General features: G+C 32.9%; 1 protein-coding gene and 1 long non-coding RNA gene across 3 annotated transcripts; both read right to left on the bottom strand.

The window, feature by feature from the left end:
- Positions 1-7,649: 7,649 nt before the first annotated feature.
- LOC118046068 (transcription factor bHLH148) lies at positions 7,650-9,150 on the bottom strand. Its single transcript, XM_035054829.2, has 2 exons — positions 8,916-9,150; positions 7,650-8,639 (listed from the first exon to the last, which is right to left on the bottom strand). The coding sequence occupies exon 2, from the start codon at positions 8,522-8,524 to the stop codon at positions 7,838-7,840; it is 687 nt and encodes a 228-aa protein (XP_034910720.1). The 5' UTR covers positions 8,525-8,639; positions 8,916-9,150; the 3' UTR covers positions 7,650-7,837.
- A 6,124-nt stretch (positions 9,151-15,274) lies between these two features.
- LOC118046075 (uncharacterized) lies at positions 15,275-21,709 on the bottom strand. 2 transcript variants are annotated; one of them, XR_004687081.2, is made up of 4 exons: positions 21,248-21,709; positions 20,056-20,532; positions 19,787-19,869; positions 15,275-16,187 (listed from the first exon to the last, which is right to left on the bottom strand). It is a non-coding gene; the product is annotated as an uncharacterized lncRNA (long non-coding RNA). The 2 variants fall into 2 exon arrangements; XR_004687079.2 differs by lacking the exon at positions 15,275-16,187 and having other exon boundaries at positions 19,673-19,869; positions 21,248-21,674.
- Positions 21,710-25,287: the final 3,578 nt, after the last annotated feature.

Below are 25,287 nucleotides of genomic sequence, written 5' to 3'. Positions count from 1 at the left end.
TAGACAAAAGCAAAGCAGATTTGTCTAATCGCACCCAACTATTTAAGATTTAACACTTTGTTGCGTGCGAGTTTAATCATGCTGCGGGCTGCAAAGGGGTTACCAATCTAGTTCTAGTCTTTGGTTAGGTAGCGGGTCGAGCCTCCCATGCTGAGCATAAACTTTTGTGGTCAAATTTTTTAATGTTTTTTAATTGATATTAAAAATATTTTTTTAAAAATATATTATTTTAATATATTTTTAAATAAAAAATATTTAAAAAAACAATTTTATACATATTTCAGACCACTACATTTCCAACAAAAAATAGTTTTTTAACTATAAAAAATTAACTTGATGATTAAGAAAGTTTACGCACTTCTTTAATTTCTTGAATTCAAATATTAAAATCATTGCTTAGAATAATTTAAATAAGTTTTTTTAATGCATTAGATCAATGTGAGAATGAGTCTTTAAGACTATCTACGAAGGGATTTGGTTTTAATTAACTTATAAAAGTAATTTAAAAATACCTTTATCTTGAATTAAAAGAAAAAGAAAGTAAAAAAAAAATTATAAGTTTTTTCAAAAGCATTGAAACGGCGTGGAATATACGAGTTTCGATGGAATTTACCTCAAGTACTTGAAATGAAATCGTGGGATATATTTTCCCTGTTTTCTAAACAATTGTCATGAGTCTTTGATGCTCCAAATAGCATACCAAATTCGGAGATTTATCGTGGTATTTTGGAACATTCTTTCTCGGATAAAACCACCAGAGCTTGCCTTATCATCCTAGTAGCCAGTGTGATAAAGCAGCTGCTCCAAAAGTTCATAAGTGCACGTAATTCTCAAAACTTTGGAATATTTCATATATATAAAGCAGCGGAGATTCCAAGCTTTATTGGGGATGGTTCGCTGATCGATGTTAACATATTAATATGCACTAGCTACGCCATTTTGTCATTTTTTAATAATGAATTTTTTTTTCATAATACTGTTTCGATTAAATTTGTATTAATTGAGGTAAAGCTCGTGAAAAAAAAGTTGGATTTTATATCTTTTTTACGAGCCCCTGTGGATTCATAATGTTTCACTTGTATCCCCGTATTTTTTTTTTTTTTTATTTCTCAATGTCACCCCATTATAAATCCTTGAAAGTTGAAAGGCTTCAATTTTCCATTTGCTAAAAAGCTCAATTTTTTTTGTACTTGCATTTTTTTTTCTCATTTTTCCATATTTAATTTTCCTCTAAGGTCCTCAGAAAATGTCATGATATTCCATAAAAAAAGAAAAAAACTAAATAAAGAAGCAGGCTAGTTAATGGTTATGATTAATAACAAAACTTTTTGAAAACTAGAATGATAACTGAGATATTATAATCTATAAAATTAGGAATGTAATTTACAGTATTGATGAGTCTGCAGAGTAGAACTTTTCACTCTACAAATTAACAAGCCTGTTTAATCATTTTCACCTTAAGAAAATCCCTTTCAATTTTCATATTATTTATTCATTGAATATCGCCGAATAAAAAAAAAAGTTAAATGCATCCAGCACCTCCTAATTTGGTATCTAATACCACCAAAAATATTCTATCTATAAAAATATATCTAACTAATTTACCTATAGAATCGTGTTGCCGCTAGAGTTGCATAAGTGATTTTACATTCGTCAATAATTCTATTGTTGATTTAAGCCGACAAAATATTATAATCAATGATAAAAATATATAATGATTAATTTTTGTTGATATATGAAAAATATCAACACTAACTGTCTATTTGACACTACGGCAATTGTATTGATAGAAAGCAAACATTAAATTAAAGTGTTTAGTTAACACAATCCACATTTCTTTTGATGTGGATCCCACACAAAAACTAAGATTTAACCTAGACGTCATTTTTATCTGCTTCTCCTATATGAAGAATGACTCACTATTTATGAACAACGGAGATTGAGCCTCAATTCCAAAGCTATAAAGATGTATTGAATCGGGTCCAATTAAAGTAAAAAAAAATATTTTTTTATTTTTAATTGTGTTTTATTCAAAAATTAATGTTTCATATTATTCAATGATACTATACAAATTAGAAGGAGATTGCTTGATGATATAACATTTATAAAATTTGATCGCAATTTCAATTTTATTTATGATAATATTCACCTGATATTGTTGTGCGCTTATGAAACCAATGAAACTATAATCCTTGTCGAATGTATTTCATATGTGATGGAATTAATAATAGTTCAATGAAACACTAAAAAGTATTTTATATTAAGTATTATTCGTAGTGTTTCATGTCATTCAATGACACCATACAAATTATAAGGAGATTGCTTGATGACATAACATTTGTAGAATTTGATGGCAATTCTAATTTTATTTCTGATGATATTTTACCTGATATTATTGCGCGCTTACAAAACCAGTAAAACTATAATATAGTCTTTATCGGATGTATTTCATACGTGATGGAATTAGAGATAGTTTAATGGAACAATAAAAAATATTTTATATTAAGTATTATTCATTTCATGATATAATAGCAGTAGTTAAATTTGTAATATTTAAATTAAAAATCATCAATATTAATATTTTTTTTTTAAAATTCATGTTATAACCTTCAATTTGAAAAGCATTTTTTAACTGAACACATTAAATTATTTTTTGTTCAACCTCAATTTCAACATAGTTTTAACCAAACATTTATAAATATCAAATCAACCTCAACCCAAAGTATGTTTTTATAAAATAATTTTTTTTAAATCCACAACTACAACAGCTACCATAATATTAAACACATTTAATATATAATTATTTTATTATATTAATAATTTTATTAATAATTACTGATATAATTATTTTTGTCGGTGATTACATTTAGAAGTGGCTAACAAAAATATTATATAATTATCATCATCGAACATCATTGATAGAAAATATTTGGTTGATAATTATGTTGTTTAAATGGTAGTGTAAGCCGAAAGATTATAATCCAACCCCCAGCCATGACAGATATTCGGTTCCTGTTCTTGTTTCTACACGTATTGGCATGTCAAAACTCCATCGAGATTGATGGAATTTGACATTGTTTATTGTTCCCTTGTATATTATTAATTTATTCATGCCTAGGCATTTCATTTATTTTTTTCTCTCTCCATTTTTTTCTTTTTTAGAGATTATAAATATTTAAATGAAAGTGACATGCCCTATTCTAGGCGCATAAATGCAATGCACATTGAACCCCAGAACAGAACTTAGCCACAAGGTTTGAAGAATTTTGGCCATTTCTCATGTGGTGGGATTAAAGCTGTTAATTAATGATGCCTAGGGTCTCCATCCTAGTCGGGTCCCATCGCCATTAACATCTTTTATGATTTTTATTCTCAAAGCATAACCATAACAATTTGGCGCCCATTGTATCCAATTAAAGGATATTTATTTTTTAATAATTTATATTTTAAGGTTTTTTTTTCTTCCATTAATACACTCACCTTCAAGTATTCTTTGTTATTTTTAACTTGTGAAAACTAGAGTAATTTTCATCTCCTAATACATTTTTATAGGATGGAATTAACGTTTTTAACTTGTAGCAATAATCAAACGTTCTCCCATTACAAGCTCGCGAATAAAGGAGTTTGAAGATAAAATAGAAATGATTGTGGATGGAGAAATAGTTCTTGCATAGCACATTAACAAATATGAAAACGTTATGAAAAGAAAATTAAAATTATAAACTATATATCATGCCTAAATAGTTTCGTTGTCAAGACTTTTATTATTATTATTATTATTATTTTTATTTTTGGCCGTGGAATATAAGAAGGCCGATGTGCCACGTTGTGAGCAAACTCTTCCATCTCTAGATAGTGGAGACCATATGGCGAAGCCATCTTTCACAACTTTTACTTTTCCACACAGTTACCTTTTGTTTTCCTGGAGTTCAATAGACAAGGCCGGACCCCTCCATGTGGTTTAGGAATACTTTAGGCGAATTATGGAATTCTTTTAAGCTTTTTTTCCTTTTCTTTTCTTCGTAGTCACATGGTGCATGCCAATATAGAAAAATATCAAAAGAAGAGGGATTACATGGCAAATAGACTAGATTTTTTTGCAATTTCTATGGTGTTAATTTATTAAGTCATGGCATGTCGCATGTGGTAATAATCATTAGAATCTCTTCCCTCTTTTTATAAGTTTTCTCACTTGGGTACTTATCTGGGAAATCGTGGGTGGTATATACCAACAACAGAACTTCATAAGATAGCATCAATAATAGTATTCTTTTCTATGATGAATAGCATATAATGTACCGTTGAAAGAATAACATTAATTTTAATCTCTATATTTGGTCGACAATATATCTAGAAAGATGGTAATGTAATCTTGAGGGATACAAATTCTAAGTTTATTATTTAGAAATCACCAGTTCGAGTCTCATAAATTTCAAGATTACTGAAAATTTATATAATTGTTAATTTCAAGATCCGTAAGAATTAATCGAGGTGCGTCCAAACTAGCCAATATTTATGTTAATAAAAAAAAAAAAAAGAAGAAGATGGCAACGTCTAGCTATGATCTCCTTTCGACATTTCGAGATTGTTGTTGGTACCTATCTTTATAAGACTGTAAACATGACTGTCACTTGCTGTAGCAGAACGTGTAATTATCGAGCTTTTGAAAGGGAATATATGACATTGTCGGCAAAAATTGTTTTTAGAGAAAAATACTCAAATAGTTGAACAGCACAGGCACCTGAATGACTTCAAGATCACTCGACCAATGAAGATCAGGAGATTTTGCAAGTAATAGTATCTCGAGTTTGCTGGATCTTCTCTATGGTTATTTGTAGGTGGCGTACCAAAATGTTGTGACTGCGATTAAAAAAAAAAAATGTACAGATTTTGGCTGTGGTATCCATAAGATTTTATATATGTATAAACCCGTCAATTATCATCCAAGCCCACACTTTAAAGATAGGACACGTGCAATGAATGTATTGTTTTAATGCTAAGATCACATCCACTCGTCCATAGTGAAATGCATTATTAAAGCAAGCCCTGAAACTTTGTTGCTGATGTGAAGGAGCAGCGACCGTTACAAATCAGCCCCCGCATGCCACATGCAAATTTACTGTAGATTCCACGCTGCTAGCTTCTCAAAAGCAGACTAGACATCTCTATGTTCATGTTGCATCCTGTGTTTTGTTAACGACATTCATCGGGAGCTCGACCAATTTTATTATTTTTTATTTTAATTTCGAGATGGTTTTTTAGTTCAAATTTGCTACCCCTCCCCACAAGAGATTGAGAGGCATCACTCAACCAAAAAGTTGGATGATCTTCGATACTAGATCACGCCCTAATTCATTGCATCAATATCCCTTGGATGATCCGTGTACTTCTGATTTGATTTTCGGATCAATTATTGGTGATCTCTATTTCGGAGATGGCACGTCGTCGTTTGCACGCCTTAAAATGGTAGCTGGCTAGTTTGATGGATGACAAAGGCTGTTTAGCTTCCCCGATCAGTTTGCTATTTAAATGCGCTGATTGATTAATTAACAAGTTGCCTTCAGCTTTCAAATCAAAATCACAATAATGGCTCTCTATCCAGAGCACTCAAAATGATGAAAACTTGCCCTCCAAACCATCAAACTCAAGCTAATTAAGAAATTAATTATAAATCAAACGTGGAACTCACCCTCCGAGCCCCGATGCTAGCTTGTCATGCAAAACCTTCCTTGTTATAGCGTTTAGTGATATTGTTTTTATTGAAAATGTCTCTCGAAATCACTTCTCAAATAGTTCGAACCATCACATTTACGAGATCCATTGACTATATTATTTGACTCGGCGAGAGAGATATTCTTAGAAGTGATCGACATTGAAGTATTTTCACGCGTGTTCGATGATATATTTTAAAATAATACCAATTTAATATTAAAAAAACTTGGAATAACAATTGAACACGAAAAAAAACAAATGGAATTACCAATATTTGCTGCCTTGAAATTCTCTTTTACTTTTTGGAAATTATGATGGCGACATGTGGGATGATACAAACATGAATGACGTCAAAGCAAATGCCTGTGTGGCTGCTTCCTCGCTTAAAATTGTACAATGCTTTTGGGTTAATTTGCCCCCCCACCCCCCGAACTAGTGGTGGCATGTTGACAATCAAGAATTGACCATCTTTCTTTCTTGTGGGTTTTTCTTTCGTGACTTCAAGTTACCATAACTGTAATCATGTTTCTGGTAGCTAGTTGAATCAAGTAGCAGAAACACTCTACTTAAACACTTGTAAAAAAAGATGAGGTCATCAATGACTTGGAAGCCATGGCAACAATCGCGTCCTTTTCCCTCTAATGAGTTAAAATAGTTAGCAGACTGGGCGGCTTAGCTGTGGTTAATTCAAAAGGTACAAAACGGGTCTTTTTAACTGTGGACATGCTGAAGAAAAGGCTTAAAATAAGGGCACATGGGCGCAAGTGTACTACGGCTGTGTTTGCATGCCTGAACAAAATGAATGCAAAGCATGTGCTCTGAAAAAATTAATCACCTTTTGTTTTTGAGACCTACCACAAGCAAAAATAATGTAGGGTAAGGTGTCCTCTGCTGGTGGTCCTTCTCAAGTTTTTCAATCGTCAAAGTGTCTGAACTCTCTCACTCTCTACCCTCCCCCTCAAATCCAAATCCTAGCTGATGGTGATGAAACACAGGCACTCGTGTGCCTGCCATGGAAAACGATAGGTGGCTCTTCCTCATCATCTGAAGACCATGGGAGCAGGTGTCACCCTGTTAGGCCTCCTCCGCACTAACCCTCTCGAGAGAAAGAGCCCCTTTCCTGTACTTAATTGGAAGGCGGCAAGCGACCCGGGCTGCATTGACGGCAAGACATTTATCCGGTGGGGACAACTGACCACGTGATTGTTGTACCGATTTTCTTCAAGTGTATATTGGCACTGTCGACCCATTTTAGGGTTGTGGAGTTGAATATTCAAGACAAACACGCACACCGCACACCATCCTCCTCTGTTTTAGCCATTTCAATTCCAAAAATAAATAAATAAAACTCTCTTAAATTGACATCGCAATCATATAAATAACAACAATTGGAGTGTCCTTTTCGGTTTCAGGCAGTGATATAGATGATCAAACAACGTAGATTGCCACTTGCGGCAATCTCGATAAACCACGAGGTGCTGCCAAACCCCGCCCCGAGCCTAGCTACAGACAAAACCGGAGTAGCCTCGGGCCCTCGGCATTTGCTCCTCTCTCTTTCCTTTTCCTTTCACAGATGCAAAGGAAGACATGCTCACCACCGGATGAAAAAATCTTTCCGCAATCACGCATGGTTGGATACCATTATATATAACCTAAGTAATGTTCTTCTTAATTACTGTATAATTAATCCCAGTAATTACGCCAATTACCACTGTCAGTTTCATTAAATAAAATCTACCTCTTGGTTATTGTTTTTCTTTTTTTGATATGCTTAGAGCACCTAGTTCTCAACACCATACGACAAGAAGTTCGAAAATCAACCTCCTTACTTTTACACCTCAGAACCAAATCTATCACATCTTAATAAAACCAGAAAGCAGGCCAAAGAGGCAACATTTGCCAACGTTGTCTATACAACAAGGTGACGCGTTATTAAGGAAGGATTTTAATTAACAACTTTATTATTAATTAATTAATTAACATTTTTTCTAGGATTCATAACAGAGAAAATAGAATACCTGTTTTCTTAAAGAAAAAAAAAAACAGAGACACGTATTTAACAGGAGTCGAAAGAAAAAAAAATGTGGGAAAAAACCAGAAAAAGACATCTGGCAACGCAATCCCATTAGGAGGTCATCGGCTCAGAAGTAGAGCTGGCTTCGGAGGTAGAGCGAGAAAGAAGCTCAGCTATAGCAGTCATGGTTTTAACTTGCATCTCCAAAGCAGCAATATAATCTGTAGCTTCTTCCAAAATAACAGGCAATGGTTGTTTCCGGCAACCAGGAACTAACCGCCCAAGAACACGAACTTTCCTTTGAACAGCCGGCAAACCCTTCGCTTTCAACCTCAAAACACTCACTTTATGCTTCCTCGACGACCGGCTGCCACTCCCGGTAGTGGATCCTGGAGAAGAAGACGACGACGACGACGCAAGTCTCTGTCTCTTATGTTGTTGTTTCCGAAATTTGAGTTTGATGCGGTTAGTTAAAATGGCTCGGCTCCACCTGGTTTTACCTTTAGCAGCGAAAGCTAAAGCTCGATCAGCAACTTCTCTAACGGCTCGACCTTGACGCGGGGCTGATGAAGTTGAAGGGTTGAGATTGACTTGGCTTAAGGCTTGGATGAGTTTGGATGAGTAGACTTGTTGTTGTGCTTCTGTTTTCCATTTGGCGTGGCTCTGTGAGTTTTTGTTCTGTTTTGATTGGTGTTGCTGCAACACTGATTTCTTCTTCTTTTTCCTTCTCGTTCGATCCGTGTTGATGTTGGCGTTAGTGCTCACTATTGCTGCTGCTGCTGACGACGATGATTCCATCTTCAATCCTCTGATTATTATTATTATTATTATTATTATGATGATGATGATGTCTTGCTAACATTAAAAGTTACCAAAACTCTGTTTTTCTGTCAGTTCCTTTGTGGTTCTGTGTCTGATTCAAAAGAAGAAGAAGAAGAATTTAGATTCATGTGGAAAAGAAAGAAAATTCCGAGATCAGATTCATGAAAATTAAAGAGAAAGGAAAAGGAGAGGATTTTATTAGCGATTGGTTAATTACCAATAAAAACAGGTTTGTTGCTAATAATGATGTAATTAGGATCAAGATTGAGTAATTAATAATAAGAGAAGAGTAATTGTTTGATGGGATTCAAGATTGAATGCAAGCAAGAATCATGGAACTCACAGGTTAAGGATAAGATATCATTACCTTTGAGAGAGGGATCATCAAGTTTCAACAACAGCAAGGATAGAGAGATGTGTATAATAAATAATCTGAGCAGTGTTAACGAAAGAAGGAAAAATCTGAGAGGGGAAGAAAAAGGGGAGAGAGAGAGTTGGTGAGGTGTGGATTCTGTTCAGGGAGAGAGGGAGAAAACGGTGGTGGAGAGAGGGTTATAAAGGAAGGAATCAAAAGAGAGCACAGCACGCCTTCATTTCATCAAAAGTTAAAAACCACATGCTTTTCTTTCTTCTGATGGCGTGGTGTGGTGGTGCCTTTTACAATTTTAGCCTTTTACTATGCGTGCTTGTGTGCGTGCTCTATTATCTCATGTATGGCTCAGACTCCACCACCCTGCCCCCCCCCCCCCAGCCCATTTTACTGGCTGATTGTTTTCGAAGACTTTGTGGGGAAGCAAAATACAAGTACTCCTCTATTGTGTTTTCGATGACGAAATTGCCCTTTTCTAGTCATTGTTGGAAAACCGCGCACTGTTTTAAGAGAGATTTATGGTATCCGCGTCATATTTCCGATCTTGGGTTGATTTTCTTGCCGTCTATGTTTTTTTCCTTGCCAATTAGAATGGACTCGATTAGTGTACGTGCACACTGTTGGTCAAATTTATTTTTTTTAACTAAAACAAAATTAGATGCCGCTAAAGTTTTTTATAGTTCAAAAATTTAAATTGTGCGAAAATTTATAAGATGTGATTTCATTATTTTAACTATTTTACAAATAATTTAAATGATCCAAAAAAAATATAATATAATTTAAAATAAATATTTAAGGTGAAATTTTAAAAACATATTGAATAAAACAAGTGTTAATAGATAATATTAAAAAAAATATTAATTAAAAAAAACATAAAAAAAACCCGGATCAACTAAAATTAATATGTCAAACTCATGACATGAATTGTTAAAATGAAGATAACCCTATGAAAAATAAACTAAAACTAATCATGAATTTAAATAAATAAAATTAATTAAAGAAAAAACTCGAGTCAACCTATTAAATCCATGATTTGAATTATAAATTTAAATAACAAAAAATTATAAAAATGATTTTCACTTGAATGTAGAATTAAGATAAAAAAAAACATGAAAAAAAAAAACTATGACAGCTGATAGTGTTATCTGAATAGTGTAGAGGAAAAAACAAAACCCTTCTCCTTTAATTTTTTTAATAATAGTGCGCCACATGTCACACATGATACTTGGAGTGCTAACAAAGTATGGTGTTTATCCAAACTAAAGAGAAATGGTAGAAACTTGTCCATTTTTGCTCGCGTGGTTGTTGCCATGTAAATTTCGGGAGTGGCATTACCGAGTTCTTGGTATTCTCTAATTGAACTCAGCAATTAAAAAGGAGGCGTCAAGTTTAAGAGAACAGTGACGTGTGCGGGTAAACACTCTCATCAAATCGACATGTGTACACATCTCATTACTGCATTTATATCCTCAACGGCGAGACATTTATACCATACAGATAACATGCCGTCGTTTGTTTCGGTTAACTCTCTCTATATATAGTTTTTATACTCATATAATAATAAACTCACATATAATATAATATAATAGAATAAATTATAGAAATTATGTTCGATCATCTCATTTGATTAGGTAATTGAAATAATTTATTGGAATTATTGAATTATTTTTTTAATATTCTGGACCGCTTTTTGTCAGTTGGACAATATCCATCATATCACTACCCTTGTTTCTATGCATGGTATGATTATTTGGTTATATAAAAAGTCATGGACACGAGGATAACATGTCCATGATCTCATATTAAAAACTCTGTATTTATTTTATTTTCCACCTTTATCTTCACCCTCTCAACCCTGTTACCGGCCCACTGAATTCTCAAGCTCATGTTCCTTCCCTAATCTCTTAACAACGGGAGGATCTCCCATTTACTACAGCGGTGAATCCACCAATCGCTTTTATTTCCTTTCGGAATTTTGAAATATCGTTGAAAGAATAAAAAAGATCTCTATAATGAATTTTTTTTTTATTAATAAGATGGAGTCTCGAAATTGACTATTTAAAAAAAAATCAAGAGCTATTCAGAAACATAATAATGCTTAATTTTCTAAAAACGCTGGTCTTTCACTATTTTTCAAATAAAAAAACTTGAATAATATATATATTTTTTCTTTTATACGCAAACACTCTTTTCAGTAATGTAAAAAATTAAAATTATTTTTTTATATTTTTGTATTTAGTTGGTATCATAAATTTAATTCTTGTTATAAATCTAATGTTTATTTTTTTTGCTTTAACAACATAACTTTTTAATGATAATTTCTAATTTGAATGAAATATAATCAATATTTTATAATATATTATTACAAATACAAAATATTAAGATGAATATTATAAATTGTGATTTTGATTTTTTATGAAAGGTAATTGTAATTTCAATATATATATTATAAAAAAACTTATCTTTGATTAATTTAAATAAATAAATAAATTTTATATTTTATCACTGAAGAAGAAAAAGAAAAAGAAAAAGAAAAACACACCTCAAGGATCTACAGGAAATCGTCTTCATTCTACATTAACTAACTAGTCTTGGTACCCGTGCGATGCCGCGGATTATTTTTTTGTATAAAAATATTAAAAAAAACAAAAAAATTAAAAACTTGGGTTTTTTTGCAAGGTTATACACAAAAGAATTTTGAGTTTGGCTGCAACGTCTGACATAGAAATTAATATTTATAATATTAATAATAAAATTAAACTTGCATGACCCAAGTTTAAGTGAGCCCCGATTGCAACACTGGACTCAAGAATATGGATGTGGGTCATAAGATCGTATCATAAAAGTGTGATAATTAAATAGACTAATTTTAAAAACAAAGAAAAAAATTAACAGGAAGGAAAAAACTAATGAAGAAAAAGAAAAAAATGAATTAATTGGGTTAACCCTTTAAACCAAGTTATGCGCAAAACCTTGGATTCGCGTAATGAAAGTTTGATAACTAAATAGAAAAAAAATAACGGGTTTACCCAAAATTAACTGGGCTAACCTGTCAAATCAGGTTAACCTGTCAAGCCCAGGATATGTATCATAAAAGTATAAAAGTCTGATAATTAAATAGAAATAAAATTAACTTTAACAAACTAAACTAAATGAAAAAAATAAGTCGTCAAATTAAGTCAACCCATCAAACCCGAGATCCGTATCATGAAAATCTGATAACTAAATAAAAAAATTTTAACATTAACAAATAAAAAAAAAATTCATAAAAAAAATTAAAAGAAAAAAACAAAGCTAGCATTGTAGTAATCCATAGTGGTTTTTTTTTTGAAAAAACCTACAAAGCTAAGTTTTCAACCAGATCAATATAAAAAAAATGACAAAGACTGTTTTTTTAAAAAATCAATTTTGGGATAAAATAAATGAAAAAACAAACATGTAAAAAAGAAAACAAAAGCGGATGATGGGAAAGCTGCAGTGTTTTAAAGAAATAAACAAAAAAACTACAATTTCAACCAGTTCAATAGTAAAAAAAATAAAATCAACAAAAAAAATTCTGAAAAAAAAAATGCAAAAATTGACAATTTGAAAAAAAAAACAAATAAAAAAAAAACATGTAGGGAAAGCTAAAGCTAGATTATCATTCAGCTCGATATTGAAAAAATAAATTCGATAAATATAATTTTTTTAAAAAATATATAGAGAAACACACCAGCAAAACAAAAACTATGCGGGGGAAACACTGTAGCAATCCATATTATTTAAAAAAAAAAACTACAAAGCTAAATTCCCAACCAACTTAATATATATAAAAAAAATCTACAAAGATCATGTTGAAAAAAAATCATAAAAAAAAAAAACCAATGTACGAGAATATTATAGCAATCCACAATGTTTCAAAGAAAAAAACTATATAGTTAAATTTAACCAGCTTAATATTTAAAAAAATTAGTAAAGATAATTTTTAAAAAATTAAAAAAAAGAAAAAAACAAAGATAAAGAAGTCAATTTTGGGTAAAAAAGAAAAAAAAAAAAAACATGTAACAAAAAAAAAGAAACAAAAGCAAAAAAAAAAAAAAAAAGCTACAGTTAAAAACTGCTACAGGAAAAAAAACATGTAAAAAAATGCTTCTGTAAAAAAATAAAAATATCACAACTGCTACAGTGTTTTCTCAAGAGTTCTTTAATGAATGGTGTTATTTCTTAATTATTAAATTGTTTATTTATTCAAAGTTTCGAAACATCACCGAGAGAATAAGAAAGATCTCTTCGATGAAAACCCCGTTTACCAAGAAGATGGGGTCTCGAATTCGAAGTGGACAAAATGACGATTTGAACCCGAGATATAGGCTGGCGGGGACAGTTTCGGAATTCAGACAAGCAGGCTGCGAAGACCGCAGACAGCCTTCTGAGGGTAAAATAAGAATGGGCATGATTGGAAGAAGATGGCGCAAAATTGACTAGCATGTGTCCCCTTGTAAAACACTGGTTTTCATTCCGTGCAATGATTAATGGAGGTGATGATCCAGCAAAGAAATCATAAACAATAGAAAAATGAATGTGCCATGTGGGCTGTCCCCCCTGGCGCCTCGCTATTCCTCCCTTTTGTTATGTATCTGTTGGGAGAGGCTTGGAATTTTGCTCCTTGGCGAGGCGTGGACAGCCATGCTCCACATCTCCTGCGTAGCTTTCTCTGTAGACCAGATTTTTTATCTCGAACAGATCCCTAATGGCATCAGATGTATTTGTCATGATGGCTACTGTTGAGAGAAGCTATAGCAAATTGCTTTCCCTTCTTTTAACACTCCTTGTTTATACGCACAGGCTCGTCCAAAGACTTGTATTGGACGGACCTCCCCATGATTCTCCGTCCCGGCATTGCTACAGTGGTGAAGTACCAGATGATTCCCTAACCCTATGTTCTGTTTCGGTGATGAGAATAACATGAACATGTCCAGCCAAATAATGGTCTTTCGTGTCATCACCCACTTGTTCCGAGAAGCCACCTGCGGAGCTTGTCCTTGCAGTAAAAACGAAAAGGTTCACCACCGGTCTGGCCACCAACAAAACCGCCGAGGGGAGCTTTAGCATAAAGAAAAGACTAGTGTGGAACAATGCATGTGTCATCATGGATTATTTAATTTATCCCAAAATGGTAATCATTAACCTAATCCTCGTTCTCACCAAAAATCATGCTAGCATGTGTCTGTCAATTCTGCTTAAGCAAGTATGTACTATGCAGTGGTGTGGAAGGGAAATGGTTTCTCTTTTCTTTTCAAATCAACATGTAGAGTCAAAAAAATATTTTAAAAAAACTAGAAAAATCAGATGAATAGTTTTTTTTTAAATAGAGGATCTGATGCGATAATCTTTATTATTATTATTTTAGTGATTCTTTAATGTTCATCTCGTTTTATTTAACTTTTAAGAAATTTATTGTTTTTCTTTAGGGAGCTATTAATTACAGACTTGATTGGTTACAGTCTTTATATGGGTTTAAATATTTACCCTCTACTATTTTTTGATGAAAAAGGTTAGATCTTCGGGTCGAATTTTCTTTTTCGATTCTCTCTTTCCTCTCTGGTTTGTTTTCTTTATATATAGTTTCTGTTCGGTTGCTGAGAAAATAAAGGAACCCCACCAGAGAAAACAAAAGACAAGCCAGGTGGCCCTCTTTTTTGTTCCCTTTTGAGTTCATCTCTTTCAATATTTTATTCCATGTTTATTGAATTCAATGGCTTCCAATGTGCTTCGAATGAACGATAAATCTGTCAGGGGTGAAGCAGTCGCAGGTGCAAACAAGAACGTGAAGAAAACTGCAGAGGCTAGGAAAGTTGCAGAGAGAACAGAGAAAGCCAGCACAGAAAATAGTTACTGTGAAGCCAGAGCCTGAGAAGGTGATTAAGATAATAAGCCTTGGTACTGAAGAGAAGCCCGTGAACAAGAAAAAGGAAGGAGAAGGATCTACAAAGAAGACCAAGCCAACTCTTTCTTCTGTCGAGACTGCTGGAAGAGAAGAAGAAACAACCAAAGAAAATGTGCGCTATTTAATCAATTTTTTCTCTTATCATACCAGCTTTCTGAATACTTTTACTAATTTTGCTATTTTGAAAAAGAAACCCGCAAGGAAAACCTAAATCTCAACTTGAAAATCTAAAATCTCACTACGTATCATGGCGTGCCAGAGATGTTGCCTCCTTTATATGAGACCATGAAACATCGAGCACCAAAACGGGTAATCGCAATAAACATCGCCATAAAAGGTAATCACTGCAGGTGCATTGTAAACAGTGGAAACTGATCCGCAAATCCGAGGGAACCCACCACACCGTGGCAGTTGTATGTACGTGGTTGCTGACGGTGAAAGGTCACTGATTCGACATAAAAGCATCACATAAATACAAAGTTTTTGACGCCATAGTACAGTTTTACCGTGTTGTAATTTTTCGACCCAAAGCACCCATAACGTGCCTGACAGTTGGCATTTCTCTGGGCAGAACTTGATCCACATGGCAATCAAACGCTATGATACGGTCATGACGATCACAGCTCCCACAGAGAGTTTTGTAGTTTATCCATCCTGAAAAAAGATACTAATCCTGGGATTCCAGCATGGTTTTCTTCGCAGGAGCCATGTTGAAGATGCATGGCATTTTGGTGGCATCCTGCTCATGCGGCACGGTAAGAAAGTTGGCTTGGGTTGGGTTCGGTACTGTGTTTTACCATGCTTTTACCTCGATGTTTTTTTCAGGACCAAAAGGAGTTTCAATTCAAAATATATTCAAATTCAAACTCAGTATCAATCATAAATGATGAAGCCCAAATTAAACAGCTCTAAATCTTTTTATACATTCTGTGTGTGTGTGTGTGTAAGGATAGACAGTAATGTATCTGTTACACATAAAACAGCCATTAGTATTTCTTGGTGGTTAATATTGTGAAATTACAGGCTAAGAATATATTTTTTTTCCTTATATTTTTATAAATTACACTTTACATCCACGTCAAACAAAATACTATTGAAGAATACATAAATGACATAATTAAAAAATATATGATTTATAAAAACACAAAGAAAAAGTGAAATTTAGATCTATCAAATCACATGAGAGTTTTTGTAATTATCCCAATTAATAATTAATAAAAAGGTCTTCAACATCAGTTGTTTATGTTCTAAGATTGGGTTACCTAACGTACCTTTTTCATGTGAGTTTAGCTATCAACATTAATCCAAGTTATGGTAGTTAAGAAACACCATCAGTGATTTAACTGCAATAGGAAAAAAAAAGCATGAATATATTAACTATTAAGCAATATAATATACAAATTAAATTGAAAATGAATAGGACCATCTATTGTATAATGCTCTAGTTTCAAAGAACAAAACCAGGTCAGCCCATTTTGACGATATATACAATGAAAATGCCAGCACGAGAACGCCTTTGGATGGAAGGGACACATCAAATGATTGTCACCAAGGCTCCCTCCAATAACTTGAACTTTCCTTTTGATTATACTTGACCATTGCTTTAAGTACAATTTGCTCTATAAAAAAACAATTACTCTTGTTCCACAAGCTTAAATATATTATAGGAGGATTACACTAAATCTTTGCCTTCGAGTACAGCTGGCTAAAAAGGCATCACTGTCATTTATAAACTAATAAAACCTTGACAGACGACACCAAATGACCCCCACTTCCCAGCCCTCGAAAGGGGCACTTCCCCTCCATGATCTTGGATCGAGGAACAACAGGATGCACAGAATGAAATTGCCGTCGAGGTTAAAAAAAGGAGAAGAATTTAAGATCGCCACTCAAGGAAAAAGCCGCAGAATCTGTGCAAATCCACTTGCAACTGGCGAGCTTCAGACCCCTCCATTTAACTTATGATCTAACTGTCAAATTGGATGCTTTATTGTCTCCTCGTGAAGACTACAAGAGAAAAGGGCCTCGAGAATCACAAGAGGTGTCTTTGTCTGAGATTCTTTCTAATCCAGCTCTCGATAAGTTTCAACTACTTCTGTTAAAAGAGTCTACGGGCCGGGTCTTGTTATGCTGTCCTTTTAACGTAATAAAGAAGTATCTTGGGTGGATAGAGAAATATCTTGTTAACAAGAAGGATACAATTAGCTGATAATGCAGCAATTAAGCTCTCAAGACTTGTGATTGTGCCTTTGACAGCCTCCCTTGATGTTGTTGTCTTATAAGCTCAATGCTGCCCACAATAAATCACAATAATTACTCCTATATGTTATCCTCACCTTCCAATTTGTAATATCATATCATTTTCGGACTTGACAAGTTTGACCGGCTTTACTTCTATTTTGTTCTCTTCGTCAGGAGTTATTCAACTACCAGTAAGATTTCTTCGCAACAAATTATATCCCAAGGCTTTCTGATCCTCTGGCCATTCATTGGCTCCTAGTATTGCAGATATATGGCATTAGTGGTTAGTTGCTTGAACATGCTATCTTATTTGTCTTATCTGAACTCACAAAGGCCCCTCCATTTCCCCCACATTCTCTATATGTGAGAAAACTTCACTAGTAGCCAGAAGATTATATATATATATATATATATATATATGATAGTCACCGGCGAGACATCTAATGGTTGCTATCATCCTTTGTCCTGTCCATATAGCAGTCAACCTCACTAGTAAATACCAAGTCACCAGTCAATTTAATTTTTAACATAAAAAAAGGACTGGTATTATAAATTTGTCTTCATGTTTTTAATTAATTCTTATTCTTTTTATTTTTTAACTATAACGTGAAATTTATTTTGTGAAATCAATATTTAATTTATTGTCAAAATATTCCTGGTGTATGGGAGAGCATGCAAAACAAAAGAAATCTTAAAATATAAAACCGTTGTAAAATAAAATATATAATCACAAAGAAAAATAATTGCATGTCCAAAATGTATGCAGGTGCAGGGGTGGAACTAGAAAAAAGAATTAAAAAGAGTCAAAATATTAGTTATTTTATTATTTAGGCTAAATATATTAATATTAGAAAAAGAGAAGCCGGAAAAAAAATTCCTTGCAGGGCCGATCCTTGCCAGCCCCTCTCTCTCCGCCCCTGTCCAGGTGGACACGACATCACTCTACTTGTGTCCAAATCTTTTAGTTTTTCTACGACATCACTGTACTTTTGTCCAAGTCTTTTAGTTTTTCTTACAGTATAATTATGATTATAATACTTGGTTGGATTTATTGTACTCTCGTATTAACCCGACATAAACTGGTTAGGCTATTCAGATCTGGTGAAGTCTAAAATAACAGCAACGGCAAAATGCATTCACTAGAGTTGAATAAAATATTAGAAACGGATCCACTAGATTAAAATTTAATGATAGAATGCTTGTACCCAATTGCCGATATTAGGATTGTGGTAACCTCCGACTAATAGAAATCTACGAGTCATTAAAGATGAATCCTTCCTTCCCCTGAGTAATTTCACCATCAACCCTTGATTGAAAATCACACGCTACCAAATCGGATTGTATGATGGATGATGACTAGATGATAAAAGCATATTCACTCAACAAAATCAGGTGGTAGATATTAGAGAGTCTAGCTGGAAACTGTTCTAGAGGATAGAATATGATCATGGATTTGGCAAAAATTTGCACCAAGAGTACTAAAAATTATAGAAGGGACACAGAATCTGTAATTATATGATTTCCATGCATTTAAATGCTTCCATCCAGTGATGCACTTAGTATAGAAGTTAATTGAAATAATTTTTTTAGGGTGGATACAACATAAGAAATGCATTATCCTTTGGCATCCTAAATGAAATCATTCATGGAATATACCCAACATAAGCCGTGCCAATTGATGGCTAGGCGGGGAAAACGTGTCTTTGAAAGCAGGCTTCCCCAAATTATCACCAGACGGAAAGCATCATGTGGCTGTCAAGCTCAGGGCGGTGAGATGGGTTGTCAAGCCATGTCAAAGGGGAACCGGAAATCTCACTTTTGATCTGTGTTTCTCTAATGAAGTGATAAATGAGCAGTAGCGCTCTATTTTATTGTGGACTCGCTACCTAATGACGTTGATTTTCAACATTATCGAACTATGGACTATGAACTAGGCCCGAGCAAGTCAAAATAACATTGCCATTGGCTTGCTATTTATCAAACTAGATCACGGGGAAAAAAAAATCCATGCATCTCAATTGATGTGGTAGAAGTAAAACGAGAGAGCAAGCCATTGCCAGTAGACTATCTAGAAAAAACTGATATAATGAATTTTCAAATCCAGTTTGAGGGGGGTTGCTCAAAATACTAAACCGAAATGAACTATTTCTCGGAAGTGAAGTGATGAATCGAAGAACTAGGATTACCCGCTGAGGCAACTACAGAGGATGATCTGTAGCAAGATCCCAAGAAAATGAAAGACTCGGGGCTCGACATCAGTAGCCCACTTATACTGACTACATCTCGGCGAACGGAGTTCTAACAGCAGTATTAAGCAAATTTTGTATTTACAGAAACACTCTCCCTGGCATAAAAGAATGCAGTGGATGCTCCAGAATTGTACAAGCGATAAGTTTTTAAGGGAAAGAAGAAAGAGGCAGCTCTTCCAGTAGTTGTGAGCAGGTTTTTCTCAAAGTCTAAATGCTTTCTTGTCATGTCAAGAAATTGGTAGAGATGTTACTCGGGACTATAAACACTATCATTTTAAGAAAATAGCCATTCATTGACCAAAAAAGTATGGAGAGGAATTTATACTTGCAAAGAGAAGAAAAAAACTTCTTATCACCAATTTGAAACCTAATTTATATCATAGTTAAAGCCTTGAGAGGATGAATCAACAGGCCAAAGTTTTGAAAAAAACAGATAGAGCAAACCATATTACCTGGACAAGAGCATTTATAATGACAAGGGGGTCAAATTTTGAGCAGTAACTCGCCTCAATTTACCATATACAGCGGGTGAGAACTGCACAGCAATGAGATTTACGTATCATTTCACATATTGCTTCCCTGTATAAGATATAAGTGCATGATCTGAAACACAAAGTGATATGAGCACAACCCACACACATACAAACTCTCAAGAAATGCATGAATGATGCAGAGCAAGCATTAAATGGAATACAACAGGAAAAAGGGGCATGGAAATTACTAGTTCAGGTAGCCATTAGATGTGGAGTGTGTTCAACTAGCTTGATCCTGCTCTATAACTACTATGAGGTCAATCAAAAAATCGCAATGGCATATCATAAATGAAAACCTGTGAAACATAAAAAAACACAACACACCATTTCATAGAAACAAGGCCAATCGCCAAGTCTTTATCTTCAGTTAAAGTGTAATATTCATCTATGACAACCTTAATTAATGCACCCATAAGCTTCTTCGATTGAACGTCTGCTTTCAAAGCTACAATTCGATCTTCTTTGAGAAGAATCACCATAATATTTGCCTCCAGTCTCTCCCCTTGACCGATCTTTATGCTTGCTTTGTTAAGACCACAGCAATCCGTAGAAACACTGGCTGACTCATCAGTGATGGTGCTGATCTTTGAAGCAGGAGTATTATCAGAGACAGAGGAAGTTTCTGTAGGAGCTGAAACAACTGGCTTTAAAGCTAAAATAGAGATCTGAAACCAAGGAAAACAAATTTAGCCAAATAAACCAAGCACAAAAACATAAACAATATAGCTAAATAACAAGCCTAAGTTCTTAACACGTCTAGCAAACACATAAATAGCATGATAGATTTGTGAATCACTGCCATTTTTTCTCAACCAAAAACAAAAATACCAAACATAAAATGAAATATTAAAGGACTTTTATACGGATTATTTAACAGAAAATCAATGCATATTAGAAAAATATTAATTACTCTATAATTATGATCGAGGATGCGTAAGAGAAAAGCTGAAGCAAAACTGAAATGCACGATTAGAATGGTCCCAAACAAGCAATGGAAAAATCAGAACCACGCTCATGGTTAGGGGAAAAAAAAGAAGGTATCATTCTATTGTTAGAAAACAGAAACACAATTAGAAAATGTGCAATTTGATGAAAACAGAAACCCTTCCACAATTAGGATCAAGTCCACAGATGTGAAGAAATTAAGGGCACGAAAATGAAAAAAACACACAAATCAAATTCCTGTATTATTAAAAGCTGCCATTCTAGAAATTATCTAAAAAAACATAAATATAAACAAAAAAAAAGAAGCTCAAATTACAAATAAAAAATAAAAAAAATAATTGAAAATTAACATTCTGAAATTAAAATCAGCTTTACATCAGCGAAAAAAGTGAAAATACACGATTTGAAAAAAAAAAAAAACGAGGAGAAACTTACTATTGCGGTTTGGCAACAATGATAAGCATCAGAAATCTCTGAGACTGGAGATAGATCATAGGATTCCTTGTTAATTTTCGGGGAAACGTATTGAGTTGTCGACCTAAACGCACCGTCGAAGCTTTTCTTTGGATTCTACACAAGTCACAGGGCCGGTAAGAGATTATCAACACGAGTTTTGTATTTGAAAACGAAAATATCACGGAGAGAGAAAATTCATATTTAAATAAATTGAATTTATAAATTGATTTTTTTTTGTTTGAAATATATTTTAAAATTAAAAGATTCATTTTACTTAATTTAATGAAAATACATTTAATCAAATTATACTTATCATCACAAACTTTATTTCAATAACACACAAGATATAAGTACGAAGTATGTTTGTTTTTATATTTAAAAAAAAATAAAAAAAAATTGTTTCAAATTATTATTTTATGTATTTTTAAACTATATTAAAAATAAATTTTAAAAAAATAAAAAAAATATCATTTCAATATATTTTTCAATAAAAAAACACATCAAAAACAACTGATACAATAAACCAAACAGGCTATAAGTTTTAATTGCTATTGAGCTGGTGTGTCCTAATCTTGGTGAAGCTTCCATGGAAAAATGGAGAAGGTTGTGGAACCTGAAAGTCCCCCTGAAAATAAGGCTTTTTTTTGTGGCGGGCCTGCCAGAATCGTCTCCCAACAAGGACACGTTTACAGCAAAAGAGAGTTGATGCCTTTGATGTCTGTGTATTATGTGAAGCTGTTGGAGAATTAAAGGAACATGTATTTGCATATTGCTCGTTTGCCAAGTGTTGTTGGCAGGATGGCTGAAGCCATGGTTCAAGAGAGTTCTGGAATATCTAATCGCTCAGAATTACCAAGATATGATTGTCTTTATTTTTAGTTGTTGATGCTTAATAATAAAAGAATGTCCATTTAAACAAAAGTCTTAATAAATTAATCATGAAACAAATCACTTTCTTCTTCTTTTGCAGTATGATTTATAAAAATATTTAATTTCAATTGATTATAAAGTTTATTTATGTTGTGTAAAGATTTTTGAATTATATAGGTTCACTCAAATTTAAGTTTTCAAACAGCATGTTTGGTTACGGGTTTGGAATTAAATTAATTTGATTTATCCTAGTGGCTTCTTCGGTTTAGAGTCTTTAGATGCTTGGAATATGCGATCCAACGAAGATCGCGTGTGGTGGTCTTTTCTCGATGGTATCTAATACGCCTTTCATTTTGTTTTTGGCGGGAGGCCTTGGAGTTTAATATATATATATTTTTTTTATGTTTCCGAATTGTGAAATGAAATAGAGCAGAAGAAGATGGATGTTCTGATTAACTTAAATTATGGTTGAAATGGCTTCTGTTTTTAGATTAGTGAAGGCTATAAGCATGATTATGGATGTTAAGCAATTAGTGGTACTGTAGAGAGTTTTGATGGGCCGGGCCATGGGTAAGAGTATTTTTTAGTGGGCCACGCAAGCCTTTTAAAAACAAATGATTCACCTGAACACCTCATATTATCCACTTTCATTACTGTTAAAAAAGATGAAAAATTGAAACTTGAGGGATTAAATAAAACATTTGTGGAAATGTCATTTATTTCTTCTTCTATTCAATTTTGATACCATATCTCTCAATTTGTTTTTGTTTTTTTAAACAGAACTCTATTTTATAAAATTATCATTAATTTAATGTTGAGATATTTAAAACACATCAAGTAAGGAAAAACTTATCAAAAAATATTTAAGCGCATAAAATCATGAAAATATAATATTAAATGATATAATTGAAAAAACAATATGTTATTAAAAGACAAACCTTGTAAAATACAAGGATCAACACGAAAACATTAGGTAAAATGCATAGAAATGTTTTTTTTTGTGTGTGTGAGAGTGTAAATAGTATTTTAATATTAAAAGAGGATGTTATTTTAGTTTTGTGTTATTAATTTTTGATTGCTAATGATATTATAGAGTTTATGAGTAAAATTTAACAATTGTCAAAGAAAAATCCCAAGTGAAGCAAACAACGCGCTATTCAATTATCTTGGCAAGTCCATTGTTGGCTTGCATTCCGGCTGCAAACCAAATTAGCTTTTTAATTTTATTTTTTTTAGTATATTTTTGCGTTTTGATATTTATTTTGTAATTTTTATATATATAAAAAAACACAATAAACACTAAGAGAAATAATTCACAAGGTGAAAAGTAACAAGCTCAAGACAAAATGAGCTGGAGAACAGAAAATATAAATACTATTTGAAAATGTGATTGAGATAAATGTAATTGTTTTTCAAAGTATTTTTTATTTAGAAATATATTAAAATAATATATTTTTATTTTTTAAAAATTATTTTTTATATCAATGTGTAGAAATGATCATCAAAAAAATTATTTAAAAAAAAATTAAAATTAAAAAAAATAAAAAAAAAAAAACTAAAAGGAAGCAACACTGATGTTCGACCTCAAGAAGTAGAAGCCTCGCACCAGAGAACAGAGCCACTATACAGGCAGCTAACAACACATAACAATCCAACGCCACCCGAAGAGTAATAAAAAAATTACGAAAAGAGCAACTACGAGGAATATAGATTAATTCATCATTAGATTTTGTATTTATTTTTTATAAGTTACTAGTTTGAAGTTTATAAATTTTAGAGTTACTACAAGTTTATTTAATTATTAACTTTTTAGTTTATAAAATTAATTTAGATACGTGTAAACCGACTTAGATACTAATACTAATAAAAAAAAATTATAAATTTATTTTTTAAAAATTACTAGTTTAAATACCACAAATCTCAGAACTATTAAAAATTTATATGTTAATTAATTCTATGATGTCATATAATTACTCAAGGTACAATTTTAATTTGCATATAATTAAGAAAACTCCACATGTCCATTCTCGTAATTAACTGTTTATATATCCAAAAAACGAACTTTAATTTTGCGTGTATTTTATTTATACATCTCCTTTTAGTACTTTAAGGGTTAAAATAACTGCACTGTCAAGCAATATTCATTCAAGATTTAATTGGTCCAGTTTCTGATCCATGACAGCGGTTTTTGTTTTGTGGTTGGATATTCAAGATGTTCATGGAAGAACTGAAAAATTGTGAACAGATTCGTATCGTGAAAATGCGCGAGCGACGCTGCTAATAAAACATACAAAGGGCTTAAATATATATATATTCTAAATCAACCCATTGGAGAATAGAGACGGATTCTCGTATCAAAATCACTTGAAGCTACACGACCTGCATTCTAAATTAAAAAAAAAAAAAAAAAATCCTCTTCCCAGTTCCCAAGAAATTGAAATGACGATTAAAGCTACTGTATCTTCTCTAAAGAATAGCAGAAAAATGGAACATGGGCAAGACATCAGTGATAGCTAAATATCAAGCCAGCTAGCTACCTGTGCGCAGGTGCACCTGCTCTTTAAGAGAGCGGAGAGCCTGCACGAAACATAATTAAGCTGCACGTAAATTAATAAAAGTAGTTGGTCTTACAGTCTAAAAAAGACGACGTTATATTGTTTTATTAATTACCATGCAATATTGGTACCATATATAATATTGAGCCAGGCAATGTTATAATTATTGAATTAACCGTACCCACACATATATAGCCAAGTGCCCAATTGTAAAAAAAAAAAAAAGAAATCAATGATTCTCATAGCTGAGAAGATTTTTTAACGCCTTTTCGCATTTTATCACCGCTATTTAACCCTAAAATGGCAGCATGATCCATGATTAATCATGACAATGTTGAACATCCAAGTGAAAATGCCTTAATTATCAATCTTAATCATAATTACTTCTTTGGTGGCTACTGCATCTTCCAATGGTGGTGGTACGACTTTGTGATACTACCAGCAATCGAATACTCTTGCTTTTTTAGTGCTCACACAGGAGATTTGAGCATTCATCGATCTCACCATCCGATTGTAATCGTTAAACAGTGATGAAAAAACTGGCTCTATATAGCGACCCTAATTAGAACCCATTTTTCCACATAGCTCAGACAA

The sequence above is a fragment of the Populus alba genome, chromosome 10 (genome assembly GCF_005239225.2).
Source record: "Populus alba chromosome 10, ASM523922v2, whole genome shotgun sequence".
Taxonomy (NCBI): Eukaryota; Viridiplantae; Streptophyta; class Magnoliopsida; order Malpighiales; family Salicaceae; genus Populus; species Populus alba.
The sequence above is the reverse complement of the archived record's forward strand: the minus strand, read 5'-3'. Positions and strand labels throughout refer to the sequence as shown.